At 42.3% G+C, this 26,651-nt stretch overlaps 1 protein-coding gene across 2 annotated transcripts in view; it reads left to right on the plus strand.

Annotated features, from left to right (window-relative positions):
• Positions 1-26,651, plus strand: part of GLE1 (GLE1 RNA export mediator) — a 570,581-nt gene that overhangs the window by 153,088 nt on the left and 390,842 nt on the right. For both annotated transcript variants that reach the window (XM_069609167.1, XM_069609166.1), the window contains exons 4-5: positions 19,204-19,352; positions 19,628-19,688. In XM_069609167.1, the coding sequence (XP_069465268.1) occupies positions 19,204-19,352; positions 19,628-19,688 (210 nt within the window). The remainder of the gene's footprint in view (positions 1-19,203; positions 19,353-19,627; positions 19,689-26,651) is intronic.

The raw sequence follows: 26,651 nt of genomic DNA on the forward strand, positions 1-26,651 counted from the left end.
TTGCAGATTTTAAAGAGTTTGGCCGAGTTGTTGGATGCCGCAGAGATGCGGGCTTGGATGTGAGCTCTCTTCTTGGTGTGGACAGAGCCGGTATTGCCTTTGGAGCAGGTGGCAGACAAGTTTGTCAGAGGAGGAACCAGAAGCACGCCATTTCCTCTCGGCCACCCTGCACTTGCGTTTGAGGGTGACTAGGTATGAATCGTACCAGGAGTTGCACTTGGCTTTGGACTTCAAGTGGATCTTCATGACCTGGAAGCCCTCCAGAATTTCGACACAAATCGGGAACCTCTATCGGAAATCACCTGACTAGGTAGTATATGCAACCGAACAATACCTTGGGAGAAACTTTGTGCCAATTCTTCTGCTGAAACCTCCCCTTTTAATTGGGATGAAATGTCCTTCCTTAGTAAGTAAATCCACAACCACTAAGATAACTGAACAACCTTGATCCTTGGGGAGGTCTACAATGAAGTCCATGGAAATTGTATGCCAGGCATGTTTTAGGAATGAGAAGAGGCTCTAGAAGACCAGCCGGCTTACCCACTTGCGACTTGGCTCGAGCACAGATCTCAGAAGTCTTAACAAAATTCAAAATGTCCACTCTTAGTATCCCAATAAAAGTCTCTCCTGACTCTTCCTAAACCCCGGATGCCCAGATAACTTAGATTCATGACAATCTATTAATACTTTTTCACAAAGTTTCTCTGAAGGTAGATCTAATCTGGTGTCCAAATATGGCAATCCATCCTTAATTCTCCTGACCGGATACAGTCGCACCCATTCATCCATCTGATCAGGAGTCATGCAATCTTGTATTTTCTTCAAAATACTTCTTGCTTCTGAAACTCCAGCTACAATGAAACGTTTGGATGGAATCGGAGGCTTTTGATCAATCTCCTTCTCTTGTTCACAGCCGGGAAACTGGCGAGATAAGGTGTCGGCCTTCCCATTTAATCTTCCGGGTTTGAAAGTTACCACAAAATCATAGTCGGCAAAGCACAATGGCCATCTTGACTGCCTTGGGATTAATGTCTTTGCCGACTTCAAAAATAGAAGATTACCATGGTCCGTCAAAACCGTCACAATGTGTCTCCTTTCAGATAATGGCGCCACTTTTCAAAAGCAGACTTAATGGCCAAGAGTTCTCGATCCATAATGGTATAATTTACTTCAGCTGAAGAATTCTTTTTTTGAGAAATATGCAACTGGATGCAATTGCCCAGTGGTTTCATGCCTTTGTGATAAAACTGCTCCCATTGCCAAATTAGAAGCATCTGCTTAAACAAAAAATGGCTTGGAAGGATCTCGATGAAGCAAAACCAGTCCTGAAGTGAACCAATATTTCAGACATTGAAATGCACCTTAAGCCTCGGAACTCCAAAAATAAATCTTTCGCCCTTCCTCAAAAGTTTAGTAATCGGAGTTATGATCTTTGAAAAGCCATTAATCTTCTATAAAAATTGGCAAAGCCCAAGAAACTCGGCACCTCCTTCACTTTTGTCGGAGATGACCAATCTTTCACTGCCTGAATGTTCTTTGAATCCATCTCCAGACCTTTTGGAGAAATTAGGAAACCAAGAAATTCCACAGTGGTAGTATGAAACTGGCTTTTCACCAATTTCGCAAACAAATGGTTCTCCCTTACATTTTTGAGAACTAACTTAACATGATCTTGATGTTGTTCCAAGTTCTGTGAATAAATCAGAATGTCATCAATGTAGATGACAACAAAGATGTCTAAGAATTCACAAAGAACTTCATTCATAAAGAACTGGAATGATGCTGGGGCGTTACAGAAATCTGAAAGGCATCACTAAATACTCAAACAATCCATACCTAATCTTGAGTGCAGTCCTCTATTCATCTCCTTCCTTTACTCTAACAAGATGATATGCCCCCAAAGGTCTAATTTGGAGAAAATCTCAGCCCTCTGGATTTGATTTAACATAACTGAAATTAAAGGGAGTGGGTATTGATACTTGATGGTTACCTTATTGAGAACACGATAATCTACACACATACTGAGAGTGCCCTCGTTTGGTACAAAGGATTCGCTACATGAGACTGCGAATGCCTAATGAATCCCTTCGCTAAGTTTTCAGACAAATACTCTTTAGGTAGTAATTTTCTTTTTCTGTGAGAGCGTAAACCCTGCTACAATGTGAATTGGCTCCAGGTTCCAGTTTAATTTTACAGCCAAGAGGTCTATGGGGAGGGAGCCCACCTGCTTCCACTTCATCAAAAACATCACTAAATTCCTTGTAGCACTCTGGTAACTCTCCCACAACTGCCCCAATAGTGTGAGTGTAAAAAAGCTCCAACCTCTCCCAACCGTTTTACAACTGAGTTTTGTGAATCTGAATATAATCTAATGGCCGGGAGTCAAAACCATGTTCCTTACAAAAAATTGAATTGAATTCAATTACTCTCCTTCCCCAATCAAAGGATTATGATGCATGAGCCAAGGCATACCCAAGATGATTTTTAATTGTGGTGCATCAATAATATCAAATCAACTCCTCCCCATGATTTTCAGCCATAATCAACAAAAATGTCTCATGTGTAATGGGTCCTGAGGTTATTTCCGAACCATCCACTGAACTAACATGTTCGAACAAAACCTTCACCAATGGAATGCCTAAACTATTAAACACCCTCCAATCAATGAAATTCCAATGGCCCCATAATCGATGACCACTGGACCACTTCCAACCAATTTCTTCTCAAATAATGATACATTAATGGTAATATGTGGCACTGTCGCCTGAAGAGTGTTGGTAACTTGATGTAGCTTGCTTTCAGATTGGACTCTTTTCGGGGTGTAAGGACAATTTCCAAGAAAATGGCTGCTCTTTCCACAATAAAGACTGAGATTTGCACGTTGTCTATCCTTCTCTTCCTTAGAAAGAGGACCTCGAACCCTTCCTGATGCCTCAGAATTCTTCAACTTAAAATCCCTGTTAATAAATTCCAGTCATGATCTATCCATTCTTGGATTAGATTTACTTTCTCCTAAACCCCTCCTACGCTCCAATCTTCTCTCATTTTGGAGAAAATCTAAGTGCACCACCAAATCCATCAAAGCCTCACAAGAATTTGGGCTATTTTTCACCAGTGATAAGGCATCCTTTTAATTCCTCTCTCAAACCTCTGTAAAATAAGGAAGCTCTTTTCTCTTCAGGCCAGTGACCTTCTACCACAAATGTTTTGAACTGTTATATAATTTACAAGATCCCAATTACCCTGTTTGAATTCAGGTAACTCTCCATCCACCTGCAAAGACTCCTGGCATTTATCAAATAGCCTAGTAAACTCTTCCTTAAAAAGTCTGAAATTATGCAATGCCAGATCTTTATTTAACCAACAACCCAGCCCAATTTGCAGCTTCCCCAGAAAGATAAAATAAGATAAGTTATCTTGGAAGTATCAGCGGAGAACACCTCAGGTCTAATTAAAAAATGTAATTCAGTGAAAAATGTTTGAAACTTTCTTGACTCTCCTGTAAAACGTTCTGGTGGTGCCAGTGGTACTGGCATAATTAAAGATTTCAAACCCCCTACTGCTCCAATCACTGACTCTGTTCCCTCCTCAGACCCTGCATTTTCTAAAATTGGTGGTTCCAAACTCTCAACTTTCCTTTCAGCTAGTCGCTCCGTAATCTCCTGAATATAAGTCACCTTAATATTTAGTTATTCAACCTTTTTATTTGACCGAAAGTTTTCATTTAGAGGCGCTCTCGCATCTTCCCTCAACTCCTTCATCATATTCCCCAAGGCTTCCATAGTGATTCCTGGGATAGGGTCTCGGCAGCTCGGGCAAAGTTATTTACTTGGGCCTTTCGTTCTGTCATGACCAGTCTTCAATTCAACACAGGAGCTGCTGAGCCCCACAGTCCTGCTAAGATGTTGCGCTCTCAACTGATCTCTGTACAGCTAAGTTTGTGTCCCCCCAGGGGGGAAAGGAGAAAATAACAAACTCAGACACTGCATCTTCAATCTTCCTCCGGTATCTGTACAGATGAGGGATTCATACAAGTGTGGAGGAGCCAAGTACCCCTACCCCGCCTACAATACCTGGGAAGTATGAATCAAAGTATGTAACATATACTACACCAATCAGAAGGCAGGAAGAAGAGCAACGACTCTGTGCAGTACCCATAAGAATACCATACCTAAGAGAATATGGGAAATGAAGTATCCATTAAGGAAACCATACCTATTTCCAAGACAATATGATGGCCATTTGAATGTGATTCCTGATGAAATAAAGAAACTGACCAGGATGAATGGTGACGTCATTCAAAACTGAATTGATTCCATATATAGAAGATAACAAGACCAGAGAGGCAGATGATTTATGAAGAAGTACTAAGGATAAGTGACATCTTGAGATCAAGGTAAAGAGTTTTATGCCATAAGCATAATGAAGATACTTAGTTTAAACATGTACAGATGCAATGAAATGCAAGCAGCAAAGCAATCACGAAGCTAGCCAAATGCTTATAGTAAATAGATTGCGGCACATGCCAACATATACATATATACCTCATAGATGCATATTGATTGAATAAAGAATGATGGTTCCACTACGTATATAGCAGTATTGAACGAGGACGGCCTCAAAATTCAGTGTCGCAGTTACAAAAGCAATTGAATTGAACAGAATATATTTCAGCTAAGGAGTTTGATGAACCAAAGACCCATGGTCTTATCAGAACTAAAATTGGCTGACATTAGATACAATTAACGTGAAAGAACAGAAGCTCCTGTTCAAAAAGATCAAGTGAAAACAAGACATCAGAGGACTATTGAGGAATAAAATCAAATACACGAAAAAGGCTCACATTGTGATGTCCAGTCACATGATGGAAGAAAATTGAACGCATGAGATCACACTACGCACGGAAGCTAGACAGTAGCCATACACCTTTAAAAAAAAAAAAAAAAAAAAAGAAAAAAAAAATCCCAGCGAACAGTACAGACTCAAGGCCAACTTCAAACACTAATTGACAATGAAATATTGAGGTGATGAAGGAAGCTGGTATCAAGACAAGCTCACCCGTACCTGGTTTTTCAGTCTGCATGCTGCTCACGTAGGTGGAACGTTATTGACTGGGGTTAGAAGCCAACCAATTGTAGAGGACCACGTAGTTGGGGTCCTACAGTTGGTGTAGCCAATGGCACGTCGAACATTTAGTGACGTTCATAGTGGCCATTTTGAAGGGAGGGCTTAGTTGTCCCACCTGTTGTTGACTATCCATTTATTTCTGTCTGTTACTCTATACTGATATTATACCTATACTTAGTAGTTCACTTGGAGCCAATCCCGCTTCCTGATGGGTCTTAGAAGTTTGGCACGTAGGATGGCATTGGTAATGACGCAATTCTACACGTCACTAGTGACAAATTTGGTCTATAAAAATATCTTTTTTCGTAAATGAGTGAGAGTTGAGTATCGAGCGATTGCTGATGTTTGTTGTACTCCCTGTTTTACTAACTTATATTAAAACAGTTTAAACAAAGGTAGCAGGCTCCCCTCTCTCGGAAGAACAAGGCATGGTAACCTGTTCAGTGGTTAACCTGATTGAGAGTTTGCAGCCATCTGCTTTTTGATCACTGTACCTTTCACAGATGGGAAATATCCATTTGCATAACAGTCAAGGTACAGTGAGCAAAAAGCGTGTGCTGCAAACTCTCATCTCAGAACAGGTCATCATGCCATGTTCTTTCTGGAGAGGAGCGCTTGCTACCTTCTTTGAAATGTATACATTAAAAGAGACTAACTTTTTGCCAAGCTATTTGTGTCATCTGAATTGTTTAAAATCTGCATCCCCATCCATCTCAAGGGTATTGCTACTCATCTTAAAGGGCTGGAAGTCTCCAGTTAACTATGTTAATTATACTCTTACATTCCATCCTAAACCTTATATTGTCCCAAAACAAACTGGGTAATTACCTGAAAACTCTTCAGTAACTTCCTAGAGGATTTTAGTTATTGTCTTTAACTTGTTTAAGTCGTGACACTCCTTAATCTCTGAATTTGTGTGTATCCTTTTATTCTCCAATGGAGAAAGGTTTGGTCAATAACTTTCACTTAGATTCTTTTAAGCAGTCTCAAAGAAATTAGTTCCTTGATTTGTGCCCAATTTGCTTCCTGCTGGCACAGAGTTGAGTGTTCAATGAGTATTGACAAGAACATTTTCAGAATTTTGATTTGCTTTATAAACCAGAGATCACCTCCCCTTAGTCTGCTAAATCTTCACAAGCACTACAAGTGTCCATTCTGGTTTTAGGACAAACTCACAGCAAACTCACAGCACAGTTTTCATTAAAGAGGAAGTTAGTAGTGCTATAACTACCAAGGGTTGAATGGGCACATGAAAGCAATGTTCCCACTTCAGCGTGTCAACACAAAAATAAAACTGTTGAAAGAAAAGAAATCTCCCTGCAGTTGCACTCTGTATCCGTGCATACGCTCTTCTAAACTAGGCGTTTCATTGTATTCATTGCGATTCTAGCTGCTTCTAGCTGCAGTACCCACTATCGCTGCGCACACCACGTAGAATGCAAGTGTTCTGAAAGTTAATGTCTTTATGACTTGCATCGCAGCGCAATCGGGAACTAAAATATACTTTGCAAATAAAAAAATGAATACGCTGCTTATCTTGTTGACGGCAAGAAGACCGGATCGAACCCTCACCTCGTAACGCGAAGCAGATGAAAAATCTGCGGCAGGTTTCCACACCTCCAGTGGATCTCGCTGAACGCGACGCTGCTGCTAACTTCACTCCTACGACGGGAGCAACGTGGGATCATCTATCAAGGTAAGCAAAATACGTTCGAGGATGTTCGGGCGAGCAAACCTCTTCTCTCTTAGACAACACGCGCATACCGCTCACTCAAAACAAGTCAAACGTTAACCCCAGAAGAACCAGAGTTGGCATAAGTTGATTTTAACAAGTCCTAAATGGAAAGTTTACATATGAAGATGAACAGAGTATGATATTCTTACAAACCCAAAAAGGTACTTAGCTCAAAAGTGAGTTGTTTGAATCCAAACAATTCTTCTTAGCAGTTAGAAGTTATTTTCTTCAATTGATGAATCTTGATTAGTACTGAAGTTTCTTCAAGTAACTGATGGTTTCAAAAGGTTTCACAGTTGTCCATAGGCCCAAACCTCAGGAGAAAACAAACATAACCTACACTAATTACATCTAAAATAAAAAGAATGCTTGAATCAGTCCATTGTTTTCCCTTCACCCAATAACGACTCCTGTTGACTTGGGTTCCCATCAGCATTAAAAAAAGAGTTGAGGCCCAAATCATTTGAATGAACATAAACATGAAAAAACCACTAAAAAGGTAAATAATAGTGTCTATCTAGTCAGTCTATTTTCCCAGGGACCTGACACTACCATTGTGCTTTTCTAGCGCAGGCTGAATCGCCACCTGCAGTATAGCAGCCAAGGGTGACCACTTTGTCAAAATGGCCCCAGTCTTTTTTTCCCTGCCATTTTCTGTTTGTTTTTCTTGGGTTTTACGCTGCACGCCAAACCAGGTTTGAGCCCCTTGTTTGCTTTGCCTTTGGTGGGCTTCAGTACTGAATCCCGCCTCTGGCTCCAGTGTCTGGAAGGGCAGGAAGTGAGGAAGGTTCCCGAAACTGCCCTGTCCTTTGTCTTTAGGAATGCCTAAAAGCACCCATTCCTGATTGGCTGGTTGGCTGTCCTTGCAGGACAGCCACCCTGCTGTTTGACAGCTAGGCTGTGCATTAATGGGAGAAACAAACTTAAAAGGTGAGTGTTTTGGTACTGAAGACAGTTGACCACTGGGAAGAACAACCCGGTGAAGAAACCGTGAATGAAGCTTGCTGCATCCTCCTGGGCCTTTGAAATGCCTGAAGCCCTGCTACTGTGCTGAAACTCCTTTTTCTGATTGACAAGAGAAGCTCCAGAATGGACGACTTCTTTCCTTGGGTTAGTGGGACCAACTAACCCCAAGACTAACTCCACTGGACCACCTTCCACGACTGGCTGTACTTTGCTTCTGCAGGAACCGAGTGCCAGGGATCGAGAAAGCCGTAGTGTAGTGCAATGCCTGTGATCTGGAGCTTCTGGCCGAGAGTCCCCCCAGGACCCTCCAGAAGCAGGTCGACCAGAGATCGAGTCCCCTCACCAGAGTGCTGGACCTGAGGAGTGAAGGAAGCCCAACCGGTATCCAAGATTTGCAGTGGTACTGTTCACCGTGTGCTGAAACCACAAAGTGCCGCTGACCTGAAAAGAGCCCGTAGCTGCTGCCGACCTCTGAATAGCTGCTGCAGGAGTCCTCCAGACATCATCCCCTCTTGTCCCCACAGCTGAGGCCCCGGAACCCAGGATCTACATCGCTGCAACCAGGCAGAAGCCAGCTGGGCCACTCTTCTAACCAAAGGTACTGTTCTGACTTGGGGTACTTACCTCAGTGTCTTTAGCTTTGCTCTTCTCAGTTGAGATTTGTACTAGCTACTTTGCTAGCATTGATTTCAGCTCTACCCTTCACAAATGTAACCGCTTGTGACCCTACAGTGATTTTTCTTCAACAAACTCTCTAACTTTGTGCAAGACTTTTGCTATCTAAAGTGCCTCAGCTACATAGACTGTGCTCCAATTGGCTTTGGCTGTCCTGGCTCTCTTCAGACTCTTCTAGTCCATTTGACTTTGATACTGTCTCTCATAGGTGATAACTTGGTTTTTAACTATTATTGCTGGGAAAGGTTTTTATCTAGACTTCATTGGGAGATATAAAGTGCTCAAATGCTTTGAGAACCTGTTTAACCTTTTTCCTTCCCTTAACCTTTCCTTTCTACAAACCTCAGATTTACCAAAGTGTAGTAGTGATATATAAATGCCATTACTGTCCTGGTTGGTGACGTCACCTCACGGTGTATGAAGTGTTTAAGAAACATCTCTAACGAATATCTACTAGCTTTGTGTTGATTCTGGAAAAGTATTTTGAAGTATATTTGATTGCTACATATATTGCCCTTTTTAAAGCATGCTTATTTAAAAACTACTGTTAAATAAATAATGATGCAATAGATATGTTAACAATGCAAGGCTGCATTAGGTTGTAACCTGTATTCTGCCACCTTTGCGATGTACTCATCTGTCTGACTGTAACTATCTGATACAAGTTCTTTCTTTAACCAATTTCTTAAGCTAATGCGCCTAGATGCCTTTGGGCTTTGTGTGGTATATAAATAACAAATAAAATAAATGTATAACCACACTAATCTGCTTGGTATTAGGTAACCTACCTTTTGGTATAGGTCTGTACTACACAAGTTGGTAGTGTGACTGAGCACCCAGGCCTATATCAAGAGGTGTAAATGTGAGCTGTAGAGCTGTACAGATGAAATCCGTCAATACAAGTAACACACTGTCAAGATTGCAGCTATAAATATTTATTTACACATCAGTTTTAGTTAAGCAATTATTTGTAACAGTCAAGCAAACTTTAGAATCGGTTTACAAAGTCAATACTCCTTGGGTATGCTAATGGGTTTCTCCTACAACCTCAAGTGACTTCAATAACAAGGATAGTATTGCTGTTACCTTGTTTGTGGAACATTCAATATTCCCCATTTTGGAAAGGTCTAAATCAACCTTGACGACTCCGAGATCCTCTGCATATGAGATTATAATATCCAAACCTCATTAATATAGTAAGGTGTCGGACGGTGAAGGCTGCCACATTTATGAACGAGGCATCCAGTGATGGTGACCTGAAAATGCACGACTGTGCTACATACGAGGGTGGAGAGGAGGGTAGAGCTAGAGACAGTACATTGACGGAAGGAGGTATACTATATGTTGATGGATCTCAGGTTCCTGTTTGCCTTCCGTAGGAACTTCTGAACCCCACATTCCCCCTCCAGCTGTTCCGTGCCCCTCTTTTTGTTTACAGTGTGGATCAGATAGGGGAACGGGACAAAACAAACGACACAGGAGCTCTTCTTGCTTATTGCTCACTTCCTGCATTGGAATGAAAACGTGTTAAAACATAATTGCATGTACAATTCCAATTGAATGCTTCCCATTTACTCTTGAAGCTGTTAAATATCTGTGACTCCTCCGCCACAAGCGTAGAGGAAGGATTAGATTAGTTATGCTTTTATTGTCTCTTGAAATTCTGAACCTCTTTGTCAATTCAGCTTATCTTCAAATTTCATCTTTAAACCTCATGTCAAAATTGCATTCCATACATTTAATCTGAACCTACACATCTCTCCAGTCTTCATATCGAGTGTAATAAAGTACTTCTAGAAAAAATAAACTTTAGCTGTAGCACCGACTGCTAACACTGCTGTCTTTCAACAGGGAAAAATGATTAGCTTAAGGAAGAAACAAAATGAGTCCGTTTATTTTTCAGATTAGAATCTAAAAACTACCTATGATGCGCATCACTAATTACATTTCCCAGATTGCCCAAACAAGATGGTCGCAGGCCTTTTTACTGAGTGAAGAATGTCTCAACAAACTTTATGAAATACAAGACTTCCAGCAAATGTGTAACTTCCTGAAGCGTAGCAGAGTAAACTTTCCGATCCTTGTTCCAAATGTGTAAATTTTGAGTTCACTACCTTGCTGTTTACTTATGCTCCAAATATAAACATTGCTTAGTTTCTGTACACCTTGGTAACGGAAATCGCATGTGCGGCCTCACGCTGCCATCAACTGAGTAAATAACCACACGCGAGACGTCGCGTTAGCTTAGAATGCCCATATAACTATGTACATCTTCAAATAAAAATGGATGACAACGCGAGACATCACGTTCAATCTAAATGCATTTCTTTTCGTTACGCAGCTTACCTGTTGTGAAAGGAATAACACGCAAGAGGTCGCGTCTATTTCAACTCTCCAGGAAAATTGTTGCTACAACTGAGCCTAGCACAAGAGTATACTAATATTATCCTGAGCGATGCGTAGATACTCGTAGAGCACGCAAGTCAGTTTCAAGTTTGAAAACAAGCACCCAGGTTGCAATGCAGCAGAATTCAGTCTTAACACTTCAGTTAAGAAGTTCTTCTTGCTTAAGCTCATGAAATGACTAACATTTACTCCTTTCTCAAAGCATGGCTTGTGCTGATTATCACACAGTTCAAAGTCTTTTTTTAAACAAACATTCCTTTTGCAGTTGGCATGCTAAAAGCTGCGCTCCCACCAGTTTATAGATGACAGCTGGGCTCTTTAACCTTGCTCCATCTTCAAGCTTTCTTATGACTAAGGGTAGGCCTAAAGGTAGCTAAACCAAAACATGACTGTAGGTACTAAGAGATTTGATGAAAAGCAGTTTATAATTGTCTGCCCAAAACAATCCACATTCTAAATTGGGTCACTGCTGAGTGAATCCACCATCTTGGCCTGGGTTCGAGCCCAATCCCCCATTTTGAGTGCTCAACTCTGCTGATCTCTGAGAAAAGTCATTAAAGAAATAAGATAACCATTTTGTATTGCACATAATTCCACGACCCTCCATCCTTTGCACCCCATTGACTCCATGAATCCTAGATCTTAGCCTGACTCTTCCTGTATGACCCCTGCCCCTGATGTCCCTGACAGATGGGTCATCAACAATTGACCACGAGACGGGACGGAGGCACACAGGGGTGGCAGTGGTGAAGGGGGTGGAGGGAGCATGAAGTTCTGAACATGAAAAGTTCACCTATGCACTATTCTGCTCAGGCACCAGAACTTGTTCTCATCGAGGCATTGAGAGCCTGCAAAGGTCAATTGAAGGATCAAGGAAATCGCTGATGAAGACTTTTAGTAAAGGATCCATGCCAGGGTGGTATGCAGTGGCATACCCTTGATATATTTTATTTTCTTTTTTAAAATGTTTTTTTTTCTTTTGTATTGTATTCTTTTTTCAATGTTTTAATTTTTGAAGCTCTGGAACCTGGTCGACCCTGGTGGGAAAAGAAAAGGGTCTATTCCCCCCCCCCCCCCAACCCCCCTGTCTGTATCCTCCCTAGGGATTAGCAAGGATGCCTGACCGTCTTCAAACCTCTTATGTATGGATAATGGTAAACTGAATGTAATTCGTTCTAGAAATTCTGCATTATGCTTTCTTGATAGACTGATAATTATATTGCTGTGTGACACTGGTGTCGTTGTTGGAGTGTATGAAGGTATGTCTGTTATATGGTGTGGCCCTATAAAGGGGGGGGATAGACCGTTTATAAAGGAAAATAACATTAATAGATTTATGAACAATGGTATAAATATTTCTGTGATAAATACGAATCAAACAATGCGTCACTTTTTTCTGTCCACCCCCCACTGATTTTCTTAGACGAATAAAATGGGAAGTACGAATGATTTATATAAGGGGTTGGGCTTTGACGCCATTTCTGACATTAGCATTCAGTCGTCTAGTAGCTGGTACTCCGATATGCGTACTCCAGGAAGGAATGTGATGAATGAAAGCTGTTACGTGTGTGCACTCATCCTGTATGTGTCAGGGGCTCCTAAGGTTTTATTTCCTCATCCAGTCCCAATTATAGAGGCCCAATGCCTGGTAAATCTTGCACTTTGTAGGATAAAGGACCCCTTCCAGGCACACAGCATTCTGTTGAGCATCAATCTAAACCCAGCGCAATGCAATGGCAGTACGAAATACAGCAGGTGTCTACAAACACTATTTTTCCTTGAGAGGTCACTCCACTCGCATGTCAACAAACGGCAGGGTACCACAGTGACGTTCCCGGCAGATGGACTGATCAAGTACAGAAAGAAATAGCCCAAGTAGAGACTGTCCGCAAATATGGTCCCAATACATCACAAGGCTGACGTGGTTTGCAATAATTGAGAAGCCAGTGCCAAGACATGGACTATGAACTTTGTTTAAGCAATGAAGGAACAGTTCCTGTTGGCGCAAACACACAGTGCAACCACACTCTTGTGATCCCTGATATGACGAAAGGTACGGCAACAGTGATGGATTACTACTGGGTTTGTGTCCAACAAGCCACCTTACACCTCCCATCATCCTGGAGGAGCAAGTGTTCACTGGCCACCCTGCATTCAACACTACTAGTAATCCCGGAAGAACACCTCAACGGAAGAGAACTGCCTGTCAAGGAACCAACAACCACTCCAGCACCTAAATAAGCAGAGAGACTTGCAGATTACACAAGAATTTCATATGCTGCCAGAAAAAGAAAAAATTCAGCAGCTGAAAAGAAAGAGATCAAACAATAGCTCAAAAGACCTTCCACACTGCTCGAGGAAAACCTGACTAGTATTGATTTTATTTTTTAGCTCAGCGGAGACTTTTTCATCTTGTTTGACTCCTGGGGTACAACCAGCTGCTAACGCCAAGTGAGTTCAGATCATTCAATAGGAGCTAGTCCAACTCGCCAACGATACAGAGAATGGGTTCAAGGCCATCAAAGTAGAAGTCCGTGCGTTGAGACTCATGACGATGCAGAACCGCTATATGCTGGATCTGTTAACAGCCATAGAAGGAGGAGTGTGTAAAAAGTTGGTAAACAGCTGCTGCACTTTTGCAGCCCCCGGAGGATGCTGAGAATGGGTCACTATCCCACATCGAGGCGGTGCACAATCTAGGTGTTCAAATGAAGAAAGAAGGTGGAGTTCAGAACACGGATTGGCTAGCACTTGCCTTTGATTGGGTCCTGTCATGGCTGGGTGCACGTGCAAATTGGGTCTCCTATGTTGTCATTGTAGTGCCTACTCGTGAAAAGATGATCGTATCAATTCGGGGTTCTAATGCACCTTGCCATACAATAAACCGCTAACTCAAATTGATACTTTTAGGGTTGTAGATGTCGGGTGGGGATGAGTTTGTTACTGTAGAAGTAACGAAAGGGGGCAATGTCTGGAATGAACCAGGGTCCTCCTGAATCCCCAAGTGCTTCAGAGTAATGCAAGACCTCTTTAAGGCGCTATGATGGACTAGGAGGAGGAGGGGCACTGGGAAGGCTCTCTCATGCAAACATAATCATATACACAGACCTAGGCAAGCACTGAAGAAGGTAATTGTCTAAATATGAGGACCAATTAACTATTTGTTGGATAGATGTAGAATGTCCAATCCCAGGCATTTTAAAAGCTTAACTAATGCTGTAGATGAGTCCAACTCCCCCCTCCTTCCCAGAAGGGATGTGGCCTGTGGGATTCAAAATATACCACAGGCTTAGTGTGTGTGGTGTCAGTCACCATGGCCAGTACAAACTGACTGACCAGATGTCCACTGTCCATCAAGAGTCCATGCGCGTTAAAAATAGGACTCAAGTTTGTGTGGCAAAATGCACAATGAGTTAAATTATAACTATTATGTGTGGAGGAAACTACAGGACCCAGATAACGTTAGCAGGAGCAGTGAAATATGGGTAGAATGAATGAAAATCGTACATACATAAAAATGTTTAGTTGTTCCTTGGGCTAGGCCTCAAGGTTTGTAAAGGTCTGCAGAGTTGCTGTGTGTTTTTGCATAGCTGGCAAAATGTAGAACAGCATGCTCTGACAAAACCTCTGACCACAGAGAAAGAAGGCTTTGGAGCATCCCTATTATGGAAAAAGGACGGATTGGGATGAAGCCATGATCCAGCTCCAGTGACCTCACCACAGCCAGCCAGGTCTATATAAACCCCTGCCTGACACCACTTTGGCAGGAAGGAACGGGGAGAAGGACAGGAGAGGACCATTCAGGCAGCAGAGTCCTTTGCTACATCCTCATTTTATAAGATTAAACTTGCTATCCTTACAAGATTGCCTTTTTGCCTTATTTCCCTAGACGGGTGTATTCATTCTGGTGAGCGTAATTAGGGACACCCTTACAGCAGGAAGGCGGCCACACAACAACGTGGCCAAAGAACAAGTGAAAATCATGTGGTGTGGCCATTTTAGTGTGCTAGCCATGTTTAGTAGCCATACGCTGTAAACTCAATGAGCACTCTAGCAATAACACAAAAATGGTAAAAATATAATTGCTGCCTCCAGCTTGTCTTTACGCACCTATAAATGTAACCAAATATCCCAAGTGTAAAAAATCAAGGGTAATAGAAATGTATCCCCAATGCACTGCATTGTAAGATTTGTGCAAGGTTAAAAAGTTACAAAAGTGTAAAAGTCAAAAGGGAAACCTAGTTTCCAGTACTGATCTTCATAGACCTTGGAGGGAACGTTGGTAAAATGGACATCTTTCTTTCCTAACAATGATCAAGGTGATGGTCTCTTCGCAACTAGAGCAGTTGTTGGGAACCTCCGATTTGACAGTGCATGTGGGAAGAAGAAATGTTATCCCTAGCGACTGGCATTGAATGTGAAGTGTATTGGTGTATGGTCGGGAACAAAGCCTGGCATTCGGAAGAGCCGTTGTTCAAGGACCTACTCTCGTTTCAAGACAATGGCGTAAAACAAAAAGGCTTAGCCTGTGAGAACCCTCAACCAACATAGATGAAGATCCAGAAAATGTCCAGGGATCCTGGCGGGGAGGGAGACTTACTCAGGCAATTACTAACTGTAATTTTCTCCTGAAAATCCTAGATTAGTTTGCTACTTCACAATTCCAAACTTTCATTGCATCCCATTAAATCCTACATGACAATCAGGTTTACGGCCTTCTTTTAATACTGAGACTGCACTGGTGGATTTGCAGACATATTTGCTGCAAATTATCGATGAGGGAAGTTCAGGCCTGCTGATGTTGCTCGACTTGTCGGCAGCGTTCGACTTGGTGGATCACCATTTCCTCCTGAGCACCCTCCATGACTTTGGCCAATGTACTGATGAAGCTAGTTTTACAGTTCTGTTCTTTCCTTACGGATAGAGAATCAAGGGTAACATGAGGGGGCCTGTCTTTCGCCCCTTGTATTGAATGTATATCAGATCTCTATGCAAGCTTCTGGAACGCCAGGGTATGGTGTTTACCAACTACGCCAAAGACACCCAGGTGGTCCTTAAATTAACAGGGGACTACAGTCAAGATCAGGACAACCTGGCTAGAGTGTCTAACCACATAGAATCTTGGATGACCACAAATTGGTTCTGAATGGAAATAAGACCGAGCTTCTGCTGGTGGGCTCTTGGCAGGCTCTCTCCAAACTGAGCTTCTGCTACAAAGCTTTTGACCTAGGCAAACATTCCATCAAGGTACAGAAACGGGTCAAAACCCTTGGTGTACAGATTGAATCTTCCCATAGTGCCAACGCCCACGTCAGCCTGCTGTCCAGCACTTGTAACTACCACCTACACTTACTTAGGACTCTTATCTCCGAAAGGAACTGCGCCATGTTGCTCGAGCCATTATACTGTCCAGATTGGGCTATTGTAACTCCCTGTTGATCGGAGCATCTTCGAGCAACCTGAGAAAATGTCAAACACTACAGAACTTAGTTTGCGTCACAAAAAAAGATCTCCAAGAAGGTGCAGCATCATGGAACACAGAAGGGCCCTGCACTGGCTTCCAGTGAATGTGTATCATCTTCAAGAGCCTCGCTATTGCTCACCGATGTATCTTCGGAACGGCCCCATAGTATTTAAAAGCCTGGGTGTCTCTGTATACCCCATGCAGAACCCTGCACTCTACAACCCAGTCTCTGCTTGTCTGTCCAGGTCTCAAGCCCTCAAGGTGCGGAGGTAGATCATTCCCAGTTAGTGGTAAGATCCTGGATCTCTTTGTCTCCTGCCCTTCGATTTGAAGAAAATCTGGGTCTGTTAAGGAAATTCCTGAAAACCTTCCTGTTCAAGTAGCTCCTACCCACGCCTTTTTCTTTGAATCAGCTACCTTGCGCGTCCTGTCTTTAATGGTCATTCCCTGAGTGTAATTGTGTTCCCTGATGCCCAATAGCTAAGGGCGCGCTATAAATAAAGACTTGAGCCTCTTGGAAGCCAAGGAAGCTGTAGCAGAACTAAAGTACAAGAAACTCTATTGTATTCAATAAACCATTTACATTTTCAGTGACAACTTGGGCATTGGCAGGCAACCCTCCGTTTTTCTTGCAGGAAGATCCAATGTCCTTCAATGGGAGCAACCCACCACACAGTTCCTTCTTCCCTTGACCACTGGCCACATGTGCGTTTTTCCTGGCACCCAAACAAAGCTCCCTGTCCCTCAGGTCTTTCAGTGGAGCTTACTTCCTATTCAGACTATCGTGTGGAAAGCTGATTTTCCCTTTCCATGATTGAGAGCGGAGCTGTGGCTCAGCGAATAAAGAGCCATGTTCATGTAGAAGGGGCTGAGATCTCCTCCGGAAGGAGATGTAGAAAGTGCTGTGAGAGTGGACAGAGGAACAACGGGGCAAAGCAGTGCAGAGTAGAGAAGGGCAGCCTGCTGGATGATCCCTGAGCAGATCTGTGTAGAGCAGAGGTGAGAAGCCTAGACACACTGGGGCAAAGCAGTGCAGAGTAGAGAAGGGCAACCTGCTGGATAATCCGAGCAGAGCTGTGTAGTGCAGAGGTGAGAAGCCTACACACTGGGGAAAGCAGTGCAGAGGCGAGAAGGGCAACCTGTTAGATAATCCTTGAGCAGAGCTGTGTAGAGCAGAGGTGAGAAACACTGGGGCAAAGCAGTGCAGAGTAGAGAAGGGCAACCTGCTGGATAATCCTTTAGCAGAGCTGTGTAGGGCAGAGGTGGGAAGACTAGAAACACTGGGGCAAAGTAGTGCAGAGTAGAGAAGGGCAACCTGCTGGATAATCCTTTAGCAGAGCCATGTAGTGCAGAGGTGGGAAGGCTAGAAACGTGTACTCTACAAAACTCTGCATAGCATAGAAGGTTGGCAACACCCAGATGGTTTACGAAGGCAGAGGTGGTAAGACTCTGGGACAAATGGTAGATGACATGCTAGTTTCTTGGAATTTAGTTATGGTCCCATGTGTATGGCACAGACTGTCTGTCTGTCTCGTTAGATGTTGTATTCTGGGCTGTTCCTTTTTGGGCAACTGAGTAAGAGTACCTAAGAATTCAGCATACCTCCTTTGGAAGAGTAATCATTGACCCGTTATTCTGAGGAGTGTCTCGCGGACCTGGTTGGAGAGAAACTGCTGACTCTGCATTCCAGGAAATGGCCACACAAAATCCCAGTGTTACCTTTTTATTGGACTTACTGAAAATATTATGTTAAGATAGCGCTTGGACGCACAATTTTGTTGTATACGCGCCTAAAACAAATGATCAATAAAAGAAATGGTACAATGCAGTAGCTTTCAAATTCTTCCAAACTTCTTTATACAATCTTGGTCACATGGTGAAAAGAATACCACAAATATCCATGCTGAACATTTGTTTTGCGTAGATAAAAGGGAATATTCAGTTTAGAAATGATTAAGAATGCACAAGGAATGCAGTCCTAGGCAGTCGCGTTACCTCCAGAGCTATACTTCGTTAAGCAAGGAACAGCGCTTCTCTTTGACCATTCCCATTGCTAGCACTGCTGGACATTGCATTTTAAGATGCTCCACGTTTTGCACACACAAAGTTGCATGTAACATCTTGATCAAATTAGAAACCAGCAATCTTAAAGTGCGACACAGTAAGTTAGAAAACATATTCATGTAATGAGTGGTGTATCTCCTTTGCGCCACACAAGAAAAGGAGAAGCACCCAAGCATTTAGCAGACCTTATGTGAAAGAAAAACTGTCTCTGCATACTGGGCATGCAGTAAAGCAAGTCACAATCACATCAGTGCACATGCAACATTGCATACAAGACTGGGTGTGCACCTAACACGCTGCATAGCCTCAACATTGCTATCCAGGAGACGGAGGCTATATAAACATCTGAATAACCGGTGATTAATTTAATAAATAATTCAAGTAAAGAATGGTTAAAATTAGCACAAACAAGTAGCCTGTAGACATGTATTTTGGTTTCTTGTGACTTCTTTATGCTGCTTTTCCTACCCCGTCCCTGGGGTTGTGGACCAGGGCTATTTACCCCCACCCTTTATTCCTTGTCCCCTCCTATTGCTCCTGGATCCTTGACTGCGCTTCCCCCTCTAACCTGAACAGGGGCCTCCTGTCATGGTCACTGCAAGAGGGACAAATCTACCTCTTCTCCCACACCCCCAGTCTTCGATTGGGGCCATCTAGCCTGTCCTTAAGCCCCTTCCCTCCCATGCTTTCTAGCTTATAGGCTACCCCTTTCCCCTCTAAGCTCCTTTGCTTGTGCTGCCTTTTGAGTCCTTACTTTTCTGTGCAGGAACAACTGAGGCGTCGGCAGGAGCTTCAGGAGAAGACTGGGCAGCTTGCTTCGGGGATGGCCTCTGAGAAGCTCAAGCGCTTTGAGGAGGTGATGGAGGTGAAGCGGCATCAGGAATATCAGAGCATGCAGGAGCAGATGGAGGAAAGGTGAGGGACTGGCCCAATGAAGTAGGACATCCTGGTGTTGGTAAGATAGCACAGCCAGTTAAGCACCCCCCCCCCACATGTCTACAAAGCTTGTAGTCACAGGTTTGAATACATAACTGGGTAGACTCAGACCTTCACCGTGCCACGGTAGACTGCATCACTGAGTGGACAATGACACCTGTTACCAAGCGCTAGGTGTTTTTATTTCATGCTGTGTAGTTAAAAATGTTAAACACTATAATTATCTTTAAGGCGTCCCTGTTTTTGCTTTTCAGCACCAAGGAGGCGTTGGGCCAACACGAGAAGCTGAAGGAGGAGCATCGTCACAGAGCGAAGGTGTGTATGGCAGAAAAAAGTGTGCTGATGGGTTTGCAGAAGCTATGTGTGGCTTGTGCAGGGCCCTCCTATGCTTGGGCAGAGTTAATGATCTAACCCATGAGGGGTTGTGTTGCCTTCTTCACATAAACTATGGGAGATACCCCAGGGACTGTGTTCATGCAGCACTCGTGCTATGCCTAGACATTAGACCTTAAACACTTGAAACCTGGGTAGACTGCTAAAGATAGGATAATTAAAAAAAGGTAGCAGGTGCTCCTCTCCAGAAAGAACATGGCATGATAACCTGTTCAGAGATGAGACTTTGCAGCACACGCTTTTTGCTCACTGTAGCTTTCACAGATGGGAAATATCCATTTGCTTATCAGTCTTTGTCCCGCCTACATGGGCAGTCCAGCACCGAAATGCTATGGCAATTCCTCTCTGAACAAGAGTACCGACAGCAACCCCATACACGTGTTTCAGCCTTGTTGGGCCTCATGGAGAGAGGGGCGCCTGCTACCTTTCTTGTATTTTTGAAAGGAACTTGGGGTTGGACACCCTAGGTTACCTGGGGGCAACCAGACATGGACTCCCTGCTCACTGTGCTTCACCTCACTGATGATGCCCAACAAGGCTGAAACACGTGTATGGGGTTGCTGATGCTACTCTTGTTCAGAGAGGAATTGCCATAGCATTTCGGTGCTGCACTGCCCTTGTCGGCGGGACAAAGACTGATATGCAAATGGATATTTCCCATCTGTGAAGGTACAGTGAGCAAAAAGCAATGGCTGCGAACTCAGTGTGGTTAATAACCACTGAACAGGTTATCATGCCTTGTTCTTTCGAGAGAGGGGCACCTGCTACCTTTTTTGTAAAGATAGGATACGATAGCTATTCATTTAAGGTGTGTATTAATTCTCTATTTGTCCATTAATTCATTCAAAACATTGACAAAAATATAGCAGTATGTGCAGGTGTATCAAACAAACAGCAGCATCACCAATTCATTCTACCAATACAAAGATTCAATCATACAATGTTAAACTTGATCCTAAAAACAATACTGAAAGTGCAATTTGCTACATTCCACAGTTATACGCGGTTGTACTATTCTCATACCTCTATCAACCAGTTGGCATGCGTAATCCTTTGTACAGGTATCACACACTAATCCTACTAGTGTTTGGTACGACTATTTAAACCAATATGTTTCGTTCTTGTACCATTGGCACATATCCATATAACTTCCTCAGGGGCTACTGTTCCATGTTTTTTGGTCCTGTTCTATGAAAGACCTTCCTTCTTGTCCTTTTTACTCTTCCTTTTTGTCCCCTTGGCCTTTGATTATAAAGGGGCCTCTTTGACTCCTTCCTCTGAACCAGTTCGATTGTTCATGAAATCTTACATAATCTCCTGAGCTGTCATCTTATGAGCAATAGGATGTTTTACCAAATCTCACATTTGTCTTGACTGTATCTGTTGGAACTTTTCACCTTCTTGATACTTGGTCTTCTTTGGAGCAGGGGAATGCTTTCTCATGATTGAAATTCACCATATCTTTTTTTCAACCTTCTGATTCTTTCCTTTGTGGTATAGTCTTTGAACTCAATCATTTCTATTTTGATTTCTTAGACGTTTCTTGAACACATCTATGGGGACCAGTTTTTTTTATTCTTCCAGTGTAAGTTCAATCACGATTTTGTCTACCATTCCTTTAGCCGTGTCAGTAATCAATATTCTCCAGTCCCGTCCACATTTATTAACTCCACTGTATTCTAAATTCTTGTCCAAAAAACGTCTTGGCTCATTATTTACAATTGGGCCCTACGGTAAAGATCTGTTTCTTAAATTCTCTAACATTATAGGCCTGTGTAATTCCGTCCTTATCAAGCTTTATTTTCGTTTGTGACAATTCATCCCAGTTGGTAAGGTTCATGGTATTATTTGGATCTGTGTTGTCTCTGAATAATGGAGTATTCTGCAATATGTCTGTCACATATTGGTCAGTTCCTTTTCTGCCGCCATGTTAATATTTTTACTGCAAATGTAATTGGTTTTTTTATTATTTCACGGCTCTGCGGCCGTTCTATACACATAAAACAGACCGATACCAGGGACTTTATTCATGCAGCGCTCAGGTTATCCCTAGACATTAGACCTTAACAAACACTTGAAACCTGGGTGGACTGCTACAGAGAGGATACAATAGCCATTCATTTAGGGCGTTTATTAATTTTTAATTTGTCCATCAATTCAAAACATTTACACAAATATAGCAAAAGGCAAAAGTAAGGTTATTTATGTTCCCGCAGTGTAAGAAAGGAGATGTGTAACAGAACTCAAGACGTCGCCCAAGGTTATTGGGCTGATCCAGAGAGCCCCGTTAGGGAAGACAAGTACCACCTTATTGAGGACTGTTCTGGCTGGTGAAAATAAGTGGTGGGTCATCAAATAGACCTGCAACAGAGAAGATGAGAAGGGTAACCATTTAGTATGGTTGCTAGAAAGGAAACCGTACAAGAATGGCAAGGCTCTTAGCAGCATAGCCATTACCACAACAAGTGTGGCAATAAATATAGATTTTATGTGAGGTTGCTGAAGGAACAGTAGCCCCTGAGGAAGTTCTATGGATGTATATCTACGGTAAAAAACGAAACATGTTGGGCAGAATGTTGGTTTAAATAGTCATGCCAGTAGGATTAGTGTGTGATACCTGCACAAAGATTACTCATGCTGATTGGTTGATGGAGGTATGAGAATAGAACAATCTTGTATAACTGTGGAATGTAGCACATTGCACTGTCAGCATTGTTTTTAGGATGAAGTTTAACAATGTATGATTGAATCTTTGTATTCATAGAATTGCTAATTCTGCTGTTTTTTGATACACCAGCACATACTGCTATATTTTTGTAAATGTTTTTGAATTAATTGATGGACAAATAAAAAATGTTGTTTTTTTATTTTAGTTTTACTTGTGACATACAGTTTGAACACAAACTTTAATTACAATTCACAACATCGTTATGTTTGTTTTTTGGTCCTAATCGCAACTCAGTTAAAAAAAAGAATATATAATATATCTATTATGGAGTATCCCATATGGTGAGTTTATCCGTATCAGACGCAATTGTAGCAATATCATGGATTTTGATTTAGCAAGTAAAGTAAGGGCCCAAAACTTCCTACAACAGTACCCAAAAAAGATCATTGAAAGGGCCTATCTGAAGGTCCGAGAAATGAACAGACATAAAATGGTAATGACATCAAAGATGGACCTAGCAAAACAAGAGGAGGAAAACACCACAATTTGACATTTGGAAGCCACTCCAGAATTATCAAACGGATAATAAACAAATACTGGAAGGTGTTGAAAGCGGACAAAGATATAGGGAGCTTGTTACAGGACTATCCTGACATTACTTTTCGTAAAAGCACATCCATAAAAGATTTATTGGTGAAAAGCTATATGGCTGTGGGAAAGAATGATACAAGCACCAATTGGCTTTCCACAACAGGAGTTAGCTTCTCTAAATGTACCAGGTGTAAAATTTGCTAATACGCAACAAATTGCAAAAGTTATGTCCATCCAATATTAAAACATCTGGTTCATATTAAAAGTATGATTACATGCGAATCAGAGCTGGTGGTGTATGTCTTGATGTGCCCATGTCTTAAATGGTACGTTGGAAGCACCAAATGCAAGCTAAAGGTACGTATCCTACAACATGTCAGCCATCACCAATAAAGACTGCTCCTACCCGATGGCGAAACATTTCTGTGAAATTCACAATGGAGATCCAGCCAGCCTAACATTTTTTGGTATACATAAGGTCATTCCTGGCCCCAGGGGAGGAGACAATGAGAGAATACTCTGGCAAGACGAGACTAAATTTATTCTCGATTTTGAGAGTAAGACCCCGGTTGGACATAATATTGATGAAGAGCTTTTTACCTTCTTGGGGACATAAGGACTCTATCAAATGTTGTATAGAATCCCCAGCAAGATCATCAATTGGAATGACCATATACTGTTATCCTTTGAGTTTGGTTATTTGTGTACATTTTTCTTTCACTTTCTTTTATATAACTATTTTACTCACTTTTTTATGGTGACTTGCAATACGATTTACAATCTAATATCTTGCAAAATAGTGTATATATGTGGTTATTACCCTTCATGAAAAGTCATCATTAGCATGGTATCTGAATGCCCAAAATAGTGCTATTTGACTTTTTAAGCGCCTGGACTTTATCTTCTGTTCTATATTTGCACACATATAATATATAGACCATAGGAATGCATCATTGCACATTTACAACTGTATGTAGACCTTGGGAACTTGTTTTTGCATTTTATATCTATATTTTAGGAATGCATTATGTATTCTTTATTATGTGAATGCTGTTCAGAGAATGTAATGAGTATGCACTATGCACTTTATATCATGACAGTGTTGCTTTTAAAATGCGAAATGAATGTAATCATAGGAATGCATTTTTGCACATGGAAATACCTATGCACATTGAAATATTTATCAATGCATTAGGTATGCACTATACATCACGACAACACTGTCTTGAGAATGGTGAAATTAATTTTAATCATATAAATGTGTCTTGGAACACCAATATCGTTACAAATATATCCCTCATAACGGAGATATATATATATATATATATATATATATAACTACTGCCTATGGTCTGAAAACGCATCTTTCGGACTCTGACGCATTGTGTTACTATTGCCTATGGTTAGGGTAGAGATTCTCCTATTTTGATGCACTTTGCACTTTAAAAATCATTAATGGTCATGGACTCAGCATTTTGAAAGATTTCGTCAATACCTTTTTTTTTCTTTCTTTCATTCGATTTGCAGAAATGTGTTAATTTAAATTATGTACATAGTGCAGTACTGGCGCTATTACATTTTGCACGTTGGGATTCTGTTTCCAACATTATGGATACAGTGACATGCTATTGCTTAGATTGTATGTTACAATTTAAACATGAATTGTGCCTTTACAATTTTCTAGAGGCACGTTTCATTTGTTCTGTGAACCATGAAAGTATTTTACCATAATTAGAAAATGTACACCTACATGTGCAATAGAAACTAACAGGCTTAGATTGGGCATAATATTATGAGATCTGTAATCGGATTCAGTAACCCAAGCCAAAATGGCCACTAGCCACGATGTTAACTTTGCAAGTCGCCTCTTCTATGTTTTTCACTGTTTTTTTTTTAAATAAAACTTCCTGTGAGTGAGGAGTTACTGTGAACAAGCCACTAGGTTGTGGCGAAACGCGTCGGGCTGCCGTCTGGCAAGATGCTCTCACTGGGTGAATTTGACTTTTAAACTGCTAAAAACGAAAATAAAGGTTGTTTTATGACATACAACTGGCGTAGCAGTGTTTGTTGATGGCTGCCCGTGACTACTACTTGGAATGTTTTGTGTGGAGTGCTGCTCGCCTGAACAGCGTCTTGAATGCGGTTTAACATTGGGAGATACATATATATATATATATATATATATATATTACAATACTTTTTTTTTAAAACTTTTTTTTTTGGTGCTGGAATACATGCAGAACAACATAAAGGAGAAAAACTGATTCAGCTGGGGTAGGAGTAAAGCAATAGAAGCCATCAATGGAAGTAGCTGTATTCAGCTGCTATCAAACCAAAAACAAGTTGGGCCCACCACTCCGAGCTTGAATTATCATCAGCCTCCAAGAGCTCTGTTATTCGACTAAACTGTTGTGATTGCTGCTGTCGACAGGGTGAATGAATACACACCCTAAATGAATGGCTATCCCATCCCATCTGTAGCAGTCCACCCATGTTTCAAGTGTTAAGGCCTTCTGTCACATGAGAGGCTGGTGGTACTTGATGCTCTCGGATGCTTGGGCAGAGTCGGCCTATCCTGCCCCATGACAGGTTGTGTTGCCTTTCGTGCTCGCCAATGCTCCATACCCCATGAGAGGTTGTGTTGCCTTTCGTGCTCGCCAATGCTCCATACCCCATGAGAGGTTGTGTTGCCTTTCGTGCTCGCCAATGCTCCATACCCCATGAGAGGTTGTGTTGCCTTTCGTGCTCGCCAATGCTCCATACCCCATGAGAGGTTGTGTGGCCTTTCGTGCTCGCCAATGCTCCATACCCCATGAGAGGTTGTGTGGCCTTTCGTGCTCGCCAATGCTCCATACCCCATGAGAGGTTGTGTTGCCTTTCGTGCTCGCCAATGCTCCATACCCCATGGGAGGTTGTGTTGCCTTTCGTGCTCGCCAATGCTCCATACCCCATGGGAGGTTGTGTGGCCTTTCGTGCTCGCCAATGCTCCATACCCCATGAGAGGTTGTGTTGCCTTTCGTGCTCGCCAATGCTCCATACCCCATGAGAGGTTGTGTGGCCTTTCGTGCTCGCCAATGCTCCATACCCCATGAGAGGTTGTGTTGCCTTTCGTGCTCGCCAATGCTCCATACCCCATGAGGGGTTGTGTGGCCTTTCGTGCTCGCCAATGCTCCATACCCCATGAGAGGTTGTGTTGCCTTTCGTGCTCGCCAATGCTCCATACCCCATGGGAGGTTGTGTTGCCTTTCGTGCTCGCCAATGCTCCATACCCCATGACAGGTTGTGTTGCCTTTCGTGCTCGTCAATGCTCCATACCCCATGAGAGGTTGTGTTGCCTTTCGTGCTCGCCAATGCTCCATACCCCATGGGAGGTTGTGTTGCCTTTCGTGCTCGCCAATGCTCCATACCCCATGACAGGTTGTGTTGCCTTTCGTGCTCGTCAATGCTCCATACCCCATGAGAGGTTGTGTTGCCTTTCGTGCTCGCCAATGCTCCATACCCCATGGGAGGTTGTGTTGCCTTTCGTGCTCGCCAATGCTCCATACCCCATGACAGGTTGTGTTGCCTTTCGTGCTCGCCAATGCTCCATACCCCATGACAGGTTGTGTTGCCTTTCGTGCTCGTCA

The sequence above is a fragment of the Ambystoma mexicanum genome, chromosome 8, assembly GCF_040938575.1.
Source record: "Ambystoma mexicanum isolate Mex_15411 chromosome 8, UKY_AmexF1_1, whole genome shotgun sequence".
Lineage (NCBI taxonomy): Eukaryota > Metazoa > Chordata > Amphibia > Caudata > Ambystomatidae > Ambystoma > Ambystoma mexicanum.